General features: G+C 37.6%; 3 protein-coding genes across 5 annotated transcripts; 1 reads left to right on the top strand and 2 right to left on the bottom strand.

Annotated features, from left to right (window-relative positions):
* Window positions 1-96: 96 nt before the first annotated feature.
* On the top strand, window positions 97-5,525 carry LOC124309332 (negative elongation factor D). Its single transcript, XM_046772900.1, has 12 exons — window positions 97-171; window positions 1,036-1,217; window positions 1,395-1,614; window positions 1,710-1,817; window positions 2,047-2,196; window positions 2,296-2,426; window positions 2,499-2,686; window positions 3,132-3,384; window positions 3,473-3,683; window positions 3,877-4,017; window positions 4,090-4,219; window positions 4,308-5,525. The coding sequence occupies exons 2-12, from the start codon at window positions 1,036-1,038 to the stop codon at window positions 4,343-4,345; spliced, it is 1,752 nt and encodes a 583-aa protein (XP_046628856.1). The 5' UTR covers window positions 97-171; the 3' UTR covers window positions 4,346-5,525.
* Window positions 4,403-6,677, bottom strand: LOC124309336 (protein stunted). Of its 2 annotated transcripts, XM_046772904.1 has the most exons (4): window positions 6,518-6,677; window positions 6,206-6,336; window positions 5,279-5,304; window positions 4,403-4,523 (listed from the first exon to the last, which is right to left on the bottom strand). In XM_046772904.1, exons 1-3 carry the CDS (start codon window positions 6,544-6,546, stop codon window positions 5,291-5,293), a joined length of 174 nt encoding a protein of 57 aa, XP_046628860.1. In that variant the 5' UTR covers window positions 6,547-6,677; the 3' UTR covers window positions 4,403-4,523; window positions 5,279-5,290. The 2 variants fall into 2 exon arrangements, with proteins under 2 accessions (XP_046628860.1, XP_046628862.1); XM_046772906.1 differs by lacking the exon at window positions 5,279-5,304.
* A 985-nt stretch (window positions 6,678-7,662) lies between these two features.
* Window positions 7,663-10,057, bottom strand: LOC124309331 (integrator complex subunit 11). Of its 2 annotated transcripts, XM_046772899.1 has the most exons (3): window positions 9,968-10,057; window positions 8,340-9,859; window positions 7,663-8,136 (listed from the first exon to the last, which is right to left on the bottom strand). In XM_046772899.1, exons 2-3 carry the CDS (start codon window positions 9,834-9,836, stop codon window positions 7,846-7,848), a joined length of 1,788 nt encoding a protein of 595 aa, XP_046628855.1. In that variant the 5' UTR covers window positions 9,837-9,859; window positions 9,968-10,057; the 3' UTR covers window positions 7,663-7,845. The 2 variants fall into 2 exon arrangements, with proteins under 2 accessions (XP_046628855.1, XP_046628854.1); XM_046772898.1 differs by lacking the exon at window positions 9,968-10,057 and having other exon boundaries at window positions 8,340-9,902.
* Between the last annotated feature and the right edge of the window lie 8,919 nt (window positions 10,058-18,976).

The following is an 18,976-nucleotide window of genomic DNA, read 5'->3' as shown; positions in this document are numbered from 1 at the left end:
CGTTGCACCCAGCGCCACAGCCAACTTGGAACCCAGCGGTAAAATCTAGCAAGCAATCCAGCAGCAAAACAAGCGTCGTGTGCGGGGGGCTAAGTGTAAAAGTTCACTGCTGTACAGATCCATAACAAGAATTTGTGAGGGAAACGCTTGATACGATTTGACGCGCGAGATGTAAGAATCTTCATTTTATCCAGTAAAAGTCTATCAATTTTCTATTTATACGTCTAGAGATATAGACATATTCCTACTGCAATCGGATGTGTGATTTTCTCCGGATTACTGTCTATTTTCTCTACATTGCAGCTACTTTTCATCATCAAATACATTTCTAACCTCAAATTTGATGATAGCTTTAGCTTGAAAATTGCCGTTGACTTGTTGTGAAAACACCACAGCGTTAGTTAATACAATCTTTCATTTCTTGTTTATTAATGCCACCATTTCTTCTTGCAAGTTAATTTATTGCACCTCAGTTTTCACGTATCGCTCGCAATGGTTATTTGCATTTCCTTTTGACTGACAATTATCTGTTACAAACCCTTAAATAATCTTAGAAACTTCAATCCAAAGGAGTTGAGTAAATCTTAGACTTTCTTGATTGAAATTAGGCAATTATTTGTACCAGTATACTTTAAGTACACGGGTAATGCTAGCTCTAAAGCTGATTGTCAAGTTACATATTTTAGCCTTATCGTACTGTTAGTGATGCTTTTGAAATTTTAAAAATTTGAGCAACCATTCATCGCTAACAATGCAAAAAAAACTTAGCGTTGACTTAAATATTGTCCCTAATCCCATATGAAACTATAGAACCTACTCTTCACCTATAATTTCTCCAAAATTATGTATATTTTATTTATTGCATATGTACTTGAGGAAACATGTCCTATCTAAACATATATTCATATTTTTTTAATTGTTCGAAATTCTCTCAGCGAAGTAACAAGTATAAAGTCCAGATACGTTGAATTTTAATTTCTATTAAATATCGAATAACCAAATAGCTATCTGTCAATAAAGTGTTTAATATTCTAGATGGAGACTGATTATGATGAGGATCGAGGAGGATGGGGAGACGACATGGGTAGAGGTGGCCCAGACGATTTTGGAGGTGACGATGGAACAGATAATCCTCAAGATGTTCTTAAAGAATGTTTGGACAAGTTTAAAACACCGGACTACATCATGGAGCCTGGTATATTTACTCAGTTGAAACGGTAAGACTAGCAAACCGAGAGGTCATTGAATTTACAATTCCTATTTAATTTTGTTTTTTGCTTCATTTTGGTATATTTGTATTTATCTGTTCTTACGATTGGTTATTTACACAAGACCAAGCCCATCCACACTTGGTGAAGCATATGAAATCATCTCAATTGAGTATTTTCTTTCAGATATTTCCAAGCAGGTGGTAATCCCGAACAAGTTATTGAATTATTGTCTCAAAATTATACGGCATGTGCTCAGATGGCAAATCTTCTGGCCGAATGGTTAATTCTTGCTGGTGTAAAAGTAACGGATGTACAAGCTATGGTAGAAAATAATCTCAAAGACATGATTCTTAAAACGTTTGATCCAAAAAAGGCTGACAAAATTTTCACTGAGGAGGGTGAAGTGAGTTATAATTTTTTTTCCAAATTTCATTCGTGCTTAGTTTCAAAATTTTGAAATGTATCATTTTGTAAATAAATTTCTATTCTACTTTACAGACTCCAGCCTGGTTAACAGAGATGATACAACATCCTACTTGGCGTTCACTAATTTATAGACTTGCTGAAGAATATCCTGATTGCTTGATGTTAAATTTTACCATAAAAGTGAGTAATCATAATTATGTTTCATTAGAACATTTAAAATATTTATTTACCTGCTTATAAGTTTGTTAAAGCTTCCCAGTATTTGATAATTGATATTGTGATAGTTATTCCTTGCGCAAAATTTTTGTTTGCACGAATTGCTACTATACATAATTGATGTAAAAATATCATGTATACTCTACATAGCAAGTTATCAAATAATCCATTTCAATTACGACAATTCTCTTAGCTTATATCTGATGCTGGATTCCAAGGAGAAATAACAAGCATTTCAACGGCTGCACAACAAATAGAAGTATTCTCAAGAGTATTAAAAACTGCCATTGCAGGATTCCTTCAAAATACCGAGGACTGGCAATCTAGCATACAGGAATGTGCCGTAAGTTGTTCCTCATAATAAGAATAAAAGAAGTAACATTTTTTTCAGACCTCCAAAAATCATAAACATCACTCATGATCCATAAAATTTTACTTACAGAAAATGGTTTGTCATGGGCAACACACGTATGTGTACAGTCAAGTATTGTTACAAATTTTAGCACAAGAACCTCGAGGCGGTTTTACAATGAAACGACTTTCACAAGAAATTACGAAGTGCGCTCAACAGAAGTAAGAAAAATTATTCAGTTTTATTTATGGTTAATGTGATCTACTGGTACATGACAACGAATACGTTTTCAGCCGTCACGACGTAACTCCCATAACAATGGCATTAAACGGAGCAGCTGGTAGTCCAAGCGCTTGTCAAGCCTTAGGTTCGATGTTATCACGAAATACTTTGAATCCAGCTGATATAACAGTATTGTTTAGGAATTACTCCAACCCAGAACCTCCTCCGGTTGAATTAATTCGGAATCCTCAATTTTTAGGTAAATATTCAATTGTCTAATTCTGTTATTCTCCCTTACAAATCATACTAGTTATAAAAAAAAAATAAGACTGATAATTACGGAATACAGATAGTTATGGAAGCTGTAAAAATCGCATATTTAGAAATCTTCCAAGTTTGACAAAATTTTATTCGTTATAGAAAAGTTTTTAAATGTGTGAAAAAGTTTGAACTGAACTAAAAATGTTTTATGAGTCACGAGCTTAAGGCGATGCCCGATATTCCAAAAATGGTTCAGGCAATGATTATCACTTTTGGATTTACATATAATGGCAAGGTAGCAATACATTTTTGGCATTTAGAAACTCTGTGAAAATTGGAAGGTTTTAGTAAAAATTGAAGTCGGTCGATTGAAGAAAATCTATTTTTCTGTGAATCAGGACAATTTTATTTTACTATATTCATTGTCGTATAATATTCTACAGAATTATTGGTTGATGCTCTATTTAAGCCAGGAGTAAAGGTAAACCCAGAGCATAAATCAAAGTATATTAACTTGCTGGCATATGCAGCTAGTGTTTGCGAAACACCAGCCAAGAAGGGAACACAACGAAAGATCAACAAAGATGAATTAAAAACCACGATGCAAGCCATCGAGAAAGTTCATAACATTTGTAATATTAATAAAGGTTCAACTGAACTGATAGCCGAGTTGAACACGTTGTATCAGTGCATTAGGTAAGCACAATCTGAGCTCAAAGCAATCATACGCTTCGTAATTCCGAAACGATTGATTGGTAGAAAACTATAAAATGTGTAATTACAGATTTCCAGTGGTGAGCGTTGGTGTGATCAGATGGGTTGCATGTACGGTAACAGAACCATCGTATTTTAAATTGAGCACAGAACACTGTCCTATACATTTGGCTCTTCTGGACGAGGTTGTAGCCTGTCATCCTCTCTTACATCCAAAAGTGCTTCAACTCTTGGTGCAGTTATTTGAGAGCAAACAGGATGAACTCGAAATACTTGTTCAGGTGAATACCTAGTTACCAGTTGTTATATTTTTATCGCATAATACTATTACCTAAATTTAGACATTTTTAGTATCTGTGTGAAATTACAAGTTTCTAGAGCAAGGCAGACTTCCCACAGTTTCACAGTTTGCAAGCCTCTTCCTATAACCGATTATTGCAAGACCCAGTATTTGACAAACTTATAATATTTCAGTTGGAGATGAAAAAGATGCTGATAGACCGAATGGTCAATTTATTGAGTCGAGGATGTGTTGTCCCTGTTGTATGCTATATTAAGCAGTGCTGGCAACGCAGTGACACTGACGTTTCCCTTATTAGATATTTTGTCACCGAGGTAAGCACCGATTTGGCTTTCCCAGCAATCTGTGTTTTTTATATTTTTACTAAATCTGTATCTGCATTTTAGGTTTTAGAGGCTATTGCACCACCATACACTCCGGAATTTATCCAACTATTTTTACCTATGGTGGAAGACGATGAGATAACAGGCACGATGCGTGGCGATGGTGATAACGACCTTGTTTCTGAGTTCATAGGTTCGTTGGCCCAACATTACATCAAATTGAATACCATCAAAGTGTTACTCTTAACACAGTGTTGTACTATCCATTTCATTGTTTTCAGTTCACTGCAAGGCACACAGTGGCACAGCTGTGAGATGACGGTTAAAGAACAGAGACGCCAGTGCTCATGGAGAACCGAAAGAATAAATTTACCGGTTGTGTGAAGATGTGTTTATTTTACATAACAACTGGTATTATCATACATGAATTACTCTTAATCAACCCGCATTCATCAGGTGAACTGCCCTATGGTGCCACAATGTTGTAGTTTATTGCTCTGAAACAAAGTTATTCATTTTAAACAGAAATTAGTTAATTCAAGTTTTTTTTTTTTTGAATATTTATTAGTTTATCATACTATTGATTAGTAATATGATGGCAGTAGTGTCATCTACTTGACTGACAGGATCAGGCTACTTCAACTATTTGATTATGACAAGGACTTTGTACTCTCTGTCAACTATTATGCACATGATCCACTACACGCAAGAGCGATATAATGGGATAATAAGACCAATGGCGGAGACTAAAAGTCCAATAGTCAAGACGTAGCCTGGTCAGATGGCTGTATACAGCTGCGAAATAACTGGAACTTAGGTAAAGATTTTACCACCGTACAATAAAATGAACATGTTAAACTTTTACTGAAGTTGAAATAAATCATACCGATTTTTCAAAAAATTATTCAGTCTATCTTAGTCATAAGTCTCAGTCTGTGCATAATTAGGACTTCGTTCGTTTTAGAGAAAAAATTCAATTCTCAACCGATATTGCATGCCCTCAAATGGTATTAATTCAATAATCAATTGTTGATTGTTTGGACAAAAGGATTAGTTGCTTAAAATCTTGAATCAGATGGTTAGTTTTCACGAAATTGTAATCAAGTCCCATGCGTGATTAATAATGAAACATAGATACTTGTAAATGATTAAAATAATTATTATTATAACACATCAGTTCACACTTTCACAACATTTCAAAATGCAAGTACTTGCGTTTTTTGTCTTATCACACTTGAAACTATAAACTTACGTATTGATGACTTTAGTATTTATCGGCTGTAAAAGGTACAAAATTACTCAGATAATAGAAATCAGAAATATTAAAATTAAGGGTCACATTGTTAGTATTTTGTGAAAATCTTTGGAGTACATCCGAACTTTTAATCCTTCAACTGCTATGATTGAATCAGAAGGCAAAGCTTTGAATCGGTCACGGATTTCTAAAGTATATTGTTAACCCATTGCAATATTTATTTATGAATAAAGATGAGAGGCATCGTGAGGAAAGAAAACAAGTAAGGATGCAATTTGTAACTAAAAAAGATATTCGTAGCTATATTTTACAGTGAATAAAAATGGATTTCTTACTTATAGTGAAATTAGCTCATTGGCCAAAGTCATGAGATCAAAATAAATGAATAAATATGCAAGAAATCATTTGGATGATTTTTAAATTACAAAACTGGATTACCAAACTATTTCAATGAATTTTTAGAATAAATTGAACTGTTCAAACTGGAAATTTAACTAAAGTATTGTAACTATACAAAACAGGACTGATTGTTCCATATTCCAAGTGAACTGTTTTTTTATTAATTGCAATACTAAGAGAATTGTGTGACTGCCGTAGTTAAGAAACCCAATAAAAAGTGATCAAAATCTATGAAAGCCGAACCGAATTGTATTCAATATAATCAATTGGTAAATTCATGTGCAGCCTTTGTATTGCCAAAAAAAAAAAATCAATTGGAATTAACGACTCTTCTCTGGGTCAAATTGTGTTTATTAAATATTTGTGTATACGAAGTAGACGAATATGAGCAAAATCATTAAGTTAATTTTGATTGCCATTCAAATAAGAAATATCTTAAACAAATTTGATTAACCAGAGTGGGAAGTAAATCGTATGTGTAAAATAGAACAACCAGTCGACGATAAGAAAAAGTAGACAACTTACTGATTGCCTTGCCATCCTTCCATTGGGTAAACTTGACGGTAGAATCATCCCGTTTGAGAGCATCAGCTTGAAAGTTAGGCTTCAAAGCACGCCGAACGAGCTTAGCAGCAATTTGCGAGTAGTTGATGTAGCTGAAATAATTAATACTAATGTAGTATTCAAGTTTTCCACCTTAATCAATTAATTTCACATTATGTTAGGTTACATAACTTATACAGAAAAAATCGGTGAAATGAATTTCTAGCTGAACTCTTGTGGCATAGGTTACTGGACTAGTTTTATCTGAACAATAAATGAAGCGCATAAACTTACTTAAGTCCAGCTTGCCTCCACGCGCTCATCTTTATTCCTTTTCAACGTCAAGTTTACTCCAGAAAATATCTCAATCGACCAAACGGGAGGCACTGATCGGGGAAGAGCTATCAGAACTGCTACCGGAAATAGTAGTCTGCTCTTCCAAGGATGTGTTCCGAAATTAGCTCTCAGTGCTGTCAATAATTTTGTATCTCTTTTGCGCTGCCGAGTTCGTGACTAGCTCTGTCGATGTCTTACGGAGCTTTTAGCGCAAGTTTCGGAACGCACCCTAAATTAATATTGCATAAAGTATGAAGAGTAAAGAGAACGACACCTCAAACTTATGGCATCACCGCTATTATCCGCTAGACAGCGGGGCACGCTATAGTTCAGAATCACTTGAATTTTTGCTCATCCTCCGAGTACTGATGATTTTGTCAAATGTCTTACTGAAGTTAATGGATAGTTAATCGTTTTGCAGTGAAACAACGAAATCGCGAAGTATGAAAATTAATTTTTCGTGGTTTGTTATTGTCGCTGTCCACTGTTAAGTAAGATTTATAAATTTTTCAGGTAACCGAACCGGACATTTTTACGAGATTCGATCTAATGACTTATTTTGCGTGAATTGTCAAATCCGTCATTGTAAATCGAAGATTAAGAACCTGTTGATATCAAGTACTCAATGTAGCAATGTAATGCTTAAGGTGGATGCCACAATTATTGAGCTTTCACTTTTCGAATATTATACATTCAATATTACTGCTGAAAGTTGTCACGTTTCGAAAGAATAGAAAATTGATAATTTTTAATTTTCCGTCAAATTAAAATATTGTATTCGAAAAGGGTCAGTAGTTGAGAAATCTATTTAAGATCTATTTTAAGTGATTTAAGCAATAGTTTTTACTCTTTTTAAAATCAAGGAAACATTATATTAAGGCAAATAAATTATTGAATTTATTTGGATTTATGTACAGAGCTAACATAAAAAAATATGACTCGGTAAACCATGCTGCAAAGGTAGTGCTTTATCAAGTTATTACCATTTTTTTCACCAAATCATCATTATCATACAATGGAACAATATGTACATCAGAGAAATTATATGGAAACTGCTCGTCTTGGTTCTTAGTCAAAATACGACCAATTATAAAATACACTTCTTATAAATCAATGAATTTTATTGAAGACGAATTTGGGGTGATTGGTTGACGTATCTCTGCAATGAATTTTTACAAGTACCAATCAGTCAATAATCCTATATATCTATATGTTTGTGCACACGCACAAGTTTTATACAAAATCCTGTGTATAAAAATCTTTCATAGAAATTTGATTGAAAGATTTCAGTTGAGCATTGTTTGCAAGAAGCCCAGAATATAGCTTCCCAAATCTTCGTCTTGATTCGTCCACGAAACATACACGCTCTTGGATTCATCTTCACCTCCTTCGACTTTAACCAATACTGATTCTACTGATATCGCACCATCAGTGAGTTGTACCGTCCATCCTACTAATCTTTCCGTTAATGGTTGCAAAAGCTTGAGCGCTGTCGCGTGGGCAGGACCTGGATCCCTTATTTGTACTGTAGACGTGAATCTTACTACATGCCTTGTGATTCCTGCTGCCCTGGCAACCTGGAAATCAATTTGAATGTGATTCAAAGTTACTATTGATTTTCACTCACTTTGTTGAGGTTGAAAATATGCAACCATTTATATTACACATTTTGAAAAATGTTTGAAAACTGTATTCAAATCATGACTGATGTAATGCATCATAAAGGAAAATATAAAAATTCCTTGTGAGATGACTTATGATGGATATCAAAGTGTATTACCTCGTCAGCATCAACTAGACAAACGCCGTCTTCCCTCAGCATTAACACGCTATGTAGGAGCCTTCTTCTTTTTGGATCTGGAGGCAGAGCAGAGTATCTCTTTGCCTCAGCTTTCAGAAGAGCTAGCGAGGCATCGACAGGAACTTTGGCAGTAGTGTAAATAACGCACGTTTCTCCATTGGCTGGATTGTAGCAGCTGGTACCAAACTCCTGCCTAATTTTCTCCTTCAGAAATTCCATTTTTGCAGCCTCACCATGAACGAGCATTACGTTCTTAGGTTCGCAATATTGAATCAGCTGCATGATGCCTTTCGCATCAGCGTGAGCTGAGAATGACATATATTCCACAGCCATTTTGACCTCGACGATCTGCCGGTTTTCAAACTCGATGCGTTTAGTGCCATTTAGAACTTTGTGGCCGACAGTTCCCTGGACGCAGAACCCCGGCATGATGACCATATTGGCTTCGTTGGGTGCCCACTTTTTGAAAATCTGCAACGACAGTCCAGCATGCAGCATCCCAGGAGTAGCGAAGACCACCATGGCGCCAGGATTATCGATGTAGGACTTGTCAAAGGGCTTTATGTGCTTGAAATCGAACATGTTCCTCTGAACAAACGTCTTTTTTATCTTCTGGTTGGTCCATGTAATGAACATCTTGTAGTAATTGTTGGCCTTCTCCGTCAGACCAAGGGCGAAGTACACAGGCACCTTCAAGTTCATCCTCTCCCAGTAAGTTTCTAATAGTATGCAGAGCTCCTGGGCGCGACCAAGAGCAAATACTGGTATTAAAACCTTGCCGCCTCTGTCTATGCACTCGTGCACCTTTTTCAAGAAGTCTCTTTCTCTGCATCGTTTCGAATCTCGGATGGTGGTGGCATACGTTGATTCCGATATAAGCAGATCTGGCCTGCATTTGTCGATCCAGGCGGCTCCTAGATGCCGATCCGGAGTCATGTTGTAGTCGCCAGTGTAGACAATGGACTGCGAACCTACTCGAACCCAGAACATCGCAGCGCCCAGCACATGCCCTGCATAGTAAGCCTTTATCTCCAGTTCAGGGTCAACCATGACTGACTGGTGCAGCGTAACAGCGACTACCTTCTTCATGCAGTCCTTGATCATTTGGGAGGTGAAGAAGTTGCTCTCACCCTTTCGCTCCACTGCTACCTTGCGCATATCCTCTAAGAGAATTGGGGCGATCGCCTTGGTCGGGTGAGTCATGTAAATCGGACCTGTGTAGCCCACCATTTCTGTGAAATAGGGTAGCGCCCCACAGTGATCCAGGTGAAAGTGCGAGATGATGACACAGTCTATGTAGTTAGTGGCTGGTCCTTCAGGCACTATGTATGAGAAGTCCGGGAACCTTCTCTCGTCGTTGAATCCCATATGCATACCGCAGTCCAGCATTATATTTTTACCTCCCATGGTAACCAGAATACAACTCCTGCCCACATCTTGGCCTGCGCCAAGAGGCGTTACTTTGATATCAGGCATTATTTGTGATTATTAAATCGTGTCTGTGGATTTGAATAAATTTCTAGATAGAAAAGGTTGGAATTGCGAATATTTAATAATTTTCTTCAAGTACGAACGTGTTGTGTTTACATCGCGATGCCGTTACTAACCTCCAATTTTATTTTCGTTGATTTACTTTGTTTGGTGTATATTAATTATTTATAGGCTTTAGCCATATTAGTTTAGATAATAGACATATTTTGGAGGTCAAGTAACATGATGAGTAAAGAGATCTTGATAAGATTAGGTTAGGTTAGGTTAGGATTATCGTGCAACTACGAGATGACTACACATGGGTAAATCACCACCAGAGTGATACTCACCGTTGACTGAAGAATATAAAGACAGTTTCCCTATGGGCTTTGGTACGACAACCGAAAATCGTTGTGCGCTTGCGCCTCCTGAAATGTTCCAATAGAGGTTTCTCTCTGCCAAGAGTAGAGTTGAGAACTTATTGCAGAACATCAGGGGGTTACCGATTTCGACATGATTGCTGGTTGCATTTACCCCATTCACCTTCCGAGTAACACAGTCTTCGCAATGGTAAGTCCAAGCCAGTATTTGGCCTGTGTATACTTACCAGCTTGTCGGCGATTCAGGAAATTAATAATGAGAACAAATTTCTTCCAAAATTCATCGCAAAACAGTGATTTAATTAAAGTATAGGTACCCGAGAGGAGAATGTATACATGGATCACAAATAATAATAGATCAGATGTAATAATGATGCAGAGACCAAAAAGTATATATGTATATGCGGTCCACGTACGATACTAATATAAATGATCCATTTACGATTAATACGTAATGCATACTATAAATTTTATAATTTTCCAGAAGACAAACTAGATTATCTACAATAATCGGGTATAATACGAAAATAGAAGACTTATTCATTTCGAAATGGGATTCTATTCGACAAGCGCTCGATGTATTCCATAACATTATTATTCACAATTATTTCAACAACTTTTCATTTGCTCTCTCGATCTTGAATTTTCGTAGGTATAGAATAGAAACGCCGTTCTAGCTAGTCGCAAGTGAAGTATCTACGTTGGGTAGAGAAGCACAATTGTTTTTCGAGAAGTGTTCATATGGAATAAAATTCGGAGTAACTGTAATACATCACGAATGCGTTAATTTTGGTCGAGGTGAAATGGATGCTCCGTATATTAGGCAGTATTTAACGCAGTGTCCTGATTTAAAGACCTGAAAAGGTGATTGTCGGCGATGTTTTTTTCTTCTTTTGATGGGGAGAGATAGAACGAAGCTTCTTAAAACTTCGAGTGTATTTTAACACACGTTTGAAAGGTACGAGCAAAAATTTTTATCTTCCAACTGTCGCAGAACGACAGCGTTATTAGCTGACCCGTTAACTGGAGAACATATCCTCAGTCAACGGCTGACCATCGAAGGGCTTAGCCGCTTGAGTCTGGAATCGGCAGGAAAGATGAAGTGCGTATTTCTTGTCTGAAATGTAAAATCTAAAATCGTACATCATATCATATCATCGTACATCATACATCATACATCACCATACATCATGCATAGTATTGAAGTTCGAAACCAAAGTTTGGATGTTCGGACGTTCAGAAAGTGATGCAACCGAAAATTTTGTTTCTCTCGACGTCATCGACATAGAATCGGCTAACCGAATTCCTCAGTCTGCAAACAACCGCGCGGTAGAGCGGACGTATGAGAATCGCGCTCCGCAGATTTCGAGTAACGGGTTCTCTACCTCCTGAATCCTGCGCTCCGGGTCCACTTTCTGGTGCAACTCGAGCTCCAGGACAAGCGCTCCGTAATTTCTTTGCTCCAGGTCCGCTACCTGGTGAAACACGACTTTCAGGACACGCGTTCCGTAGTTTTTGCGCTCAAGGTCCACTACCTGCAGAAACTCGACTTCCAGAACAAGCGTTCCGTAGTTTTGGCTGTCCAGGTACTTGACCTGATGACGTTTGACCTTCCGGACTAATTTTTGAGTTTACAAGTTTTATTATTCAAAACGTCATGTTTTGTACTATCAAAGCAATAGCTAATAAAATTGCAATCATTTTTTATAATTTTCTCATAAATTTCTTGGTGAAATGTGCCGGTAAAAAAATTATATTAATCCTTATACAATATTTTTGATGTCTTACAATACTGAGAACATTTATCAGTATTCGAGTTACAAGACGAGGTGGTTGGCGGTGGTTGGAAGTAGTTGGAGGTAGACGAGGAGGAGGACGAGAAGGACAAGGATTTGTGCTCGGTGAGTTTAACGTTTGTTTAATATTTCATGGCAATTGTAATGATATTTTGTCTGAAATTTTTCAAACTTGTCATGTTTACAATCAATTATCTCAATTCATTTTTTGCGCAAGCACATATTCAGTAGCTTCAAATGCGCTGATAAATTTATTACGTATTATTAATTAATTAATTATATTAATCCTTACACAATATATTTGATGAGTTCTTATACTGAAAATATTTATTACTATTCCAGGTATGACCCGAGGTGGTTAGCGGTAGTCGTTGGAGGTGGTTGGAGGTGGCCGCAGGTGGACGAGGAGGAGGAGGATTTGTGCTCGGTGAGTAAAACATTTTCATAATATTTGATGGCAATGCAGTTATATTTCATCCATAAGTTTTCAAACTTGCCATGTTTACAATAAATTATGTCAATTCATTTTTCGCGCAAGCACATATTCAGTAGCTTCGAAGGCGCTAATATAATTTATTACATATTGATTGATTAATTATTCATATTATTCGTTACACAATATTTTTAATGTGTTCTTATACTAAAAATATTTGTTACTATTCTAGGTATAACCCAAGGTGGTTATCGGTGGTTGATGGAGGTGGTTGGCGGTGGTCGAGCTGGACAAGGAGGAGGACGAGGAAGACGAGGAGAACAAGGTGGACGAGGAGGACGAGGATTTGTGCTCGGTGAGTAAAACAGTTTTACAATATTCAATGGCAATTGTAATTATATTTTATCTAAAATTTTGGAAACTTGTCACGTTTACAATAAATTATTTCAATTCATTTTTCGCGCAAGCACAAATTCAGTAGCTATAAATGCACTTATAAGATTTATTATATTATTAATTAATTGATTACTTATGTTAATTATGTTTCAGTTCTGTGCCCCACCTAGTGATCCGCTGGTACATATCCTCCGACGTGACATCGCTCTGCTACGTATGAAGAAGAAAAGATTTATTAAGATGCAAATTGCTCCTCTCTTCTTGCCATTGTGCTTTTAGCCATTGTTGTGCTGTGTGTTTAAAATTTAGGACAGTATGTAATATAGAATAACAGGTACAGCTACGAATATAGCACTACAATAAATCTTATAGAAATGAGCTCTCATTGAGATTTCTCTGTATTTATAACTCGACGCGAGAAGGCAAAAATCAATGTAATGCTATCTGTAAGGTAATTGGACTCGTATTTGCACTACGAGAACTCGTTGGGCATTTTGCGGTGAAATTTGAAAAATTGTTGTACAAGAAATTAAATAACTATAAAAATGGATAAAAAATATTAACTCTAATAGTGAATGTAGCTAATACAGCTTTAACCGTATATTGATTATGTTAATGATCTATTGTGACAAGATCGGAATTAGATAAGCTCTCTAAATACTCTTTTCTAGACTATTAATTTATATCATGTATATGTAAATGTATATTTCTTCAGTTTATACAATCACTGCACTAGGATTACCCTTGCCATGTTTTATGGTGCGCTTGTGTAATTTGTATATTATTAACCTTACGTTTTACTCTATTTGCGACAAGTTGTGAATGTTTCTAATTTCTTGGCAATTATTTATGTACATGTATGTGTATATATGTATATGTATACTTATGCATGCGTATATACATATATACACATATATAAAACTAGATTTTTACAATAAACACAGAGGTTTTAGTATATTCACATACGGATTTCTGTGTATAGGTATACTTGAACTAAAATATCCTTATCTCTAATACGGAGTTCTTCGTAATTCGCATTTGTTCTTGTAACCCAATGTCCTACATACGATGGCAAAAATCGAGATCCAACTTAACTGAGTCTCAAAGCCCTGTTGACATAAAAGCAGCTATTTGATAGAAATTATAGTTTGTAGTTTACACAGCCCATTGCATGATATTTCATTTTAAATACATATGTTTCAATGTATTTAGGAATAATTTATCAAATATATAGAGGTCATGTGCAAATAATAAATGAATTGATTCGACCGCAGTTTGATGTATTCATTAGAGCTTTAACAATAAATTTAAGCTTTGTTACTTCTTTTATTTTATTATGGATAATCAAAAACATTTCCGACTATTCGTGCTGTGGAAGCATGGGGATTAAACCAAATGTAGCAAAAGATTAGAAACAGTGTATGTAGAGTACGGGTATTTTTCTAATAATGCAAACACGTGCCGCTAGCTTAGTTTTGACATATCTAGAATACCACGCCTTGCGAATTAGCTTTCCAGACAGAGATGAATAAGCGATTTTAAGGACTGCATTCTCGTTGTTGAATACTCTATGCCTCATGGGAAAAGAAAATCTGTAACGACGAAATTGATGCACCGGATCATCGTCGACTTCAACTTTTGAAATGTCCTACCATTTCCGAACACCTCCAATCATCCTATTTACCTATATTACTAGATTAGCTATGATATGAAAAGAGAAGAATTATTCATTTCGAAATGGGATTCTATTCGACACACGCTCGATGTATCCTATAACATTAATATTCAAAATTATTCCAACAACTTTTCATTTGCTCTCTCGATCTTGAATTTTCATAGGCATAGAATCGAAACGCTGTTTTAGCTGGTCGCAAGTGAAGTATCTGCGTTGGGTGGAGGAGCGGAATTGTGTTTCGAAAAGTATTCGGATGGAAAAAAATTCAGAGTACTAATTTTGAACGAGATGAAATGGATGCTTCGTATATGAGACAGTCTTTAACGCTGCGTAGTGATTTAAAGACCTAAAAAGGTGATAGGGAGAGAAAGAACGAAGCTTCTTAACACTTCGAGTGTTTTTTAACACACATTTGAAAGATACGAGCAGAATTTTTCATCGCCAACTGTCGCAGAACGGCAGCGTTATTAGCCGACCCGTTCACTGAAGAATATATCTTCAGTCAACGGCTGACCATCGAAGGGCCTGGCCGATTGAGTCTGGAATCGGCAGAAGAGATAAAGTGTGTATTTCTTGTATGAAACGTGAAAACTAAAATCATTATACATCATATCATATCATCATAGATCATACATCATACATCGTACATCATACATCATCATACATAGTATCAAAGTTCGAAACCATAGTTTGGATGTCGGATGTTCAGAAAGTGACGTCACCAATTCAAAATCAGCTAGCAGAATTCCTCAGTCGGGAACGAACCGCGCAGTAGAGCGGACGGATGAGAGTCGCGCTCCGCAAATTTCGAGTACCGGGTTCTCAACCTCCCGCATCCCGCGCTTCGGGTCCGCTACGTATTTCGAGTACCGGGTTCTCAACCTCCCGGATCCCGCGCTTCGGGTCCGCTACGCGGTGAAACTCGACTTCCAGGATAAGCGCTCCGTGGTTCCTGGTTCATGTTTACAATGAATTATTTCAATTCGTTTTTCGCGCAACCCCAAATTCGGTAGCTGTCAGTCCGCTAATAAAATTTCTCGACTTCCACGATAAGCGCTCCGTGGTTCCTGGTTCATGTTTACAATAAATTATTTCAATTCGTTTTTCGCGCAACCCCAAATTCGGTAGCTGTCAGTCCGCTAATAAAATTTCTCGACTTCCAGGATAAGCGCTCCGTGGTTCCTGGTTCATGTTTACAATAAATTATTTCAATTCGTTTTTCGCGCAACCCCAAATTCGGTAGCTGTCAGTCCGCTAATAAAATTTCTCGACTTCCACGATAAGCGCTCCGTGGTTCCTGGTTCATGTTTACAATAAATTATTTCAATTCGTTTTTCGCGCAACCCCAAATTCGGTAGCTGTCAGTCCGCTAATAAAATTTCTCGACTTCCACGATAAGCGCTCCGTGGTTCCTGGTTCATGTTTACAATAAATTATTTCAATTCGTTTTTCGCGCAACCCCAAATTCGGTAGCTGTCAGTCCGCTAATAAAATTTCTCGACTTCCACGATAAGCGCTCCGTGGTTCCTGGTTCATGTTTACAATAAATTATTTCAATTCGTTTTTCGCGCAACCCCAAATTCGGTAGCTGTCAGTCCGCTAATAAAATTTCTCGACTTCCACGATAAGCGCTCCGTGGTTCCTGGTTCATGTTTACAATAAATTATTTCAATTCGTTTTTCGCGCAACCCCAAATTCGGTAGCTGTCAGTCCGCTAATAAAATTTCTCGACTTCCAGGATAAGCGCTCCGTGGTTCCTGGTTCATGTTTACAATAAATTATTTCAATTCGTTTTTCGCGCAACCCCAAATTCGGTAGCTGTCAGTCCGCTAATAAAATTTCTCGACTTCCACGATAAGCGCTCCGTGGTTCCTGGTTCATGTTTACAATAAATTATTTCAATTCGTTTTTCGCGCAACCCCAAATTCGGTAGCTGTCAGTACGCTAATAAAATTTCTATAACTTTATAATCTTCTCATAATCTTTCTGGTAGATAATATCGATGAAAAAATTATATCAAAGCTTACACATTATTTTTGATTTGTTCTCATGCTGAAAATATTTATTAGTATTCGAGGTATAACGCGAGGTGGTTGAAGGTGGTCGGAGGTGGACAAGGAGGAGGACGAGGAGGACGAGGATTTGTGCTGGGTGAGTAAATACTTTTATAATATTTGATGGCAATTGTAAGTATATTTCATCTCAAATATTACAAACTTGTCACGTTTACAATAAATTATTTCAATTCATTCTTCGTGCAAGCACATATTCAGTAGCTATGAACAATCTTATACAATTTATTATATTAATAATTAATTAATTAATATTCTTATAATATTTGATGGCAATTGTAATTATATTTCATCTCAAATATTACAAACTTGTCACGTTTACAATAAATTATTTCAATTCATTCTTCGTGCAAGCACATATTCAGTAGCTATGAATAATCTTATACAATTTATTATATTATTAATTAATTAATTAATATTCTTATAATATTTGATGGCAATTGTAATTATATTTCATCTCAAATATTACAAACTTGTCACGTTTACAATAAATTATTTCAATTCATTTTTCGTGCAAGCACATATTCAGTAGCTATGAATAATCTTATACAATTTATTACATTATTAATTAATTGATTAATTACATTAATCCTCACACAATATTTTTGATGTGTTCCTATACTAAAAATATTCATTACTATTCCAGGTATTACCCGAGGTGGTCGGAGGTGGACGAGGAGGAGGACGAGCTGGACGAGGAGGAGGACCAGGAGGACGAGGTGGACGAGGAGCAGGCGGGGTGGGTCGTGGGAGAGGACCTCTCCTCTCCTCAGAGGAGGGGAGGGGGAGGGGCCGGGAAGGGGGAAAGGTGGGCGGGGAGGGGGAAGGGAAGGGCAGGGCAGGGGGGAGGGGAGGTGGGGAAGGGAAGGGAAGGGAAGGGAAGAGGGGAGGGGGAGGGGGAGGAGGGAGGAGATGGGAGGGGAGCGTGGGGGGGAGGGGGAGGGGAGGATGGGAGGGAGGAGGAGGGAGGGCGGGAGGGAGGGAGCGGAGGGAGGGAGGCGACGGGAGGGCGGGTCTGCGGTCTAGATAAGCGGCTACGGTTCTCTAATCAACATCTCACGGCCTCACCCTACCCACCCGCCCTCCCCCCACCCATCCCTCCCGCCCTCCCCTCCACCCGCACGCCCCACCCCCCACCCCCTCCCCTCCCCCTCCCCGCCGCCCCCTCCCCCTCCCCTCCCTCCCCCCTCCCCCTCCCCCTCCCCCTCTCCCCTCCCCCTCTCCCCTCCCCCTCCCCCTCCCCCTCCCCTCTTCCCTTCCCGTCCCTTCCCCCTCCCCGCCCACCATTCCCCCTTCCCGGCCCCTCCCCCTCCCCTCCTCTGAGGAGAGGAGAGGTCCTCTCCCACGACCCACCCCGCCTGCTCCTCGTCCACCTCGTCCTCCTGGTCCTCCTCCTCGTCCAGCTCGTCCTCCTCCTCGTCCACCTCCGACCACCTCGGGTAATACCTGGAATAGTAATGAATATTTTTAGTATAGGAACACATCAAAAATATTGTGTGAGGATTAATGTAATTAATCAATTAATTAATAATGTAATAAATTGTATAAGATTATTCATAGCTACTGAATATGTGCTTGCACGAAAAATGAATTGAAATAATTTATTGTAAACGTGACAAGTTTGTAGTATTTGAGATGTAATATAATTACAATTGCCATCAAATATTATAAGAATATTAATTAATCAATTATTAATATAATAAATTGTATAAGATTATTCATAGCTACTGAATATGTGCTTGCACGAAGAATGAATTGAAATAATTTATTGTAAACGTGACATGTTTGTAATATTTGAGATGAAATATAATTACAATTGCCATCAAATATTATAAAAGTATTTACTCACCCAGCACAAATCCTCGTCCTCCTCGTCCTCCTCCTCGTCCACCTCCGACCACCTTCAACCACCTCGCGTTATACCTCGAATACTAATAAATATTTTCAGCATGAGAACAAATCAAAAATAATGTGTAAGCTTTGATATAATTTTTTCATCGATATTATCTACCAGAAAGATTATGAGAAGATTATGAAGTTATAGAAATTTTATTAGCGTACTGACAGCTACCGAATTTGGGGTTGCGCGAAAAACGAATTGAAATAATTTATTGTAAACATGAACCAGGAACAACGGAGCGCTTATCCTGGAAGTCGAGAAATTTTATTAGTGTACTGACAGCTACCGAATTTGGGCTTGCGCGAAAAACGAATTGAAATAATTTATTGTAAACATGAACCAGGAACCACGGAGCGCTTATCCTGGAAGTCGAGAAATTTTATTAGCGGACTGACAGCTACCGAATTTGGGGTTGCGCGAAAAACGAATTGAAATAATTTATTGTAAACATGAACCAGGAACCACGGAGCGCTTATCGTGGAAGTCGAGAAATT

Source organism: Neodiprion virginianus, chromosome 7 (genome assembly GCF_021901495.1).
Source record: "Neodiprion virginianus isolate iyNeoVirg1 chromosome 7, iyNeoVirg1.1, whole genome shotgun sequence".
NCBI classification, from domain to species: domain Eukaryota; kingdom Metazoa; phylum Arthropoda; class Insecta; order Hymenoptera; family Diprionidae; genus Neodiprion; species Neodiprion virginianus.
This window is presented reverse-complemented; position numbering and strand designations above follow the sequence as displayed.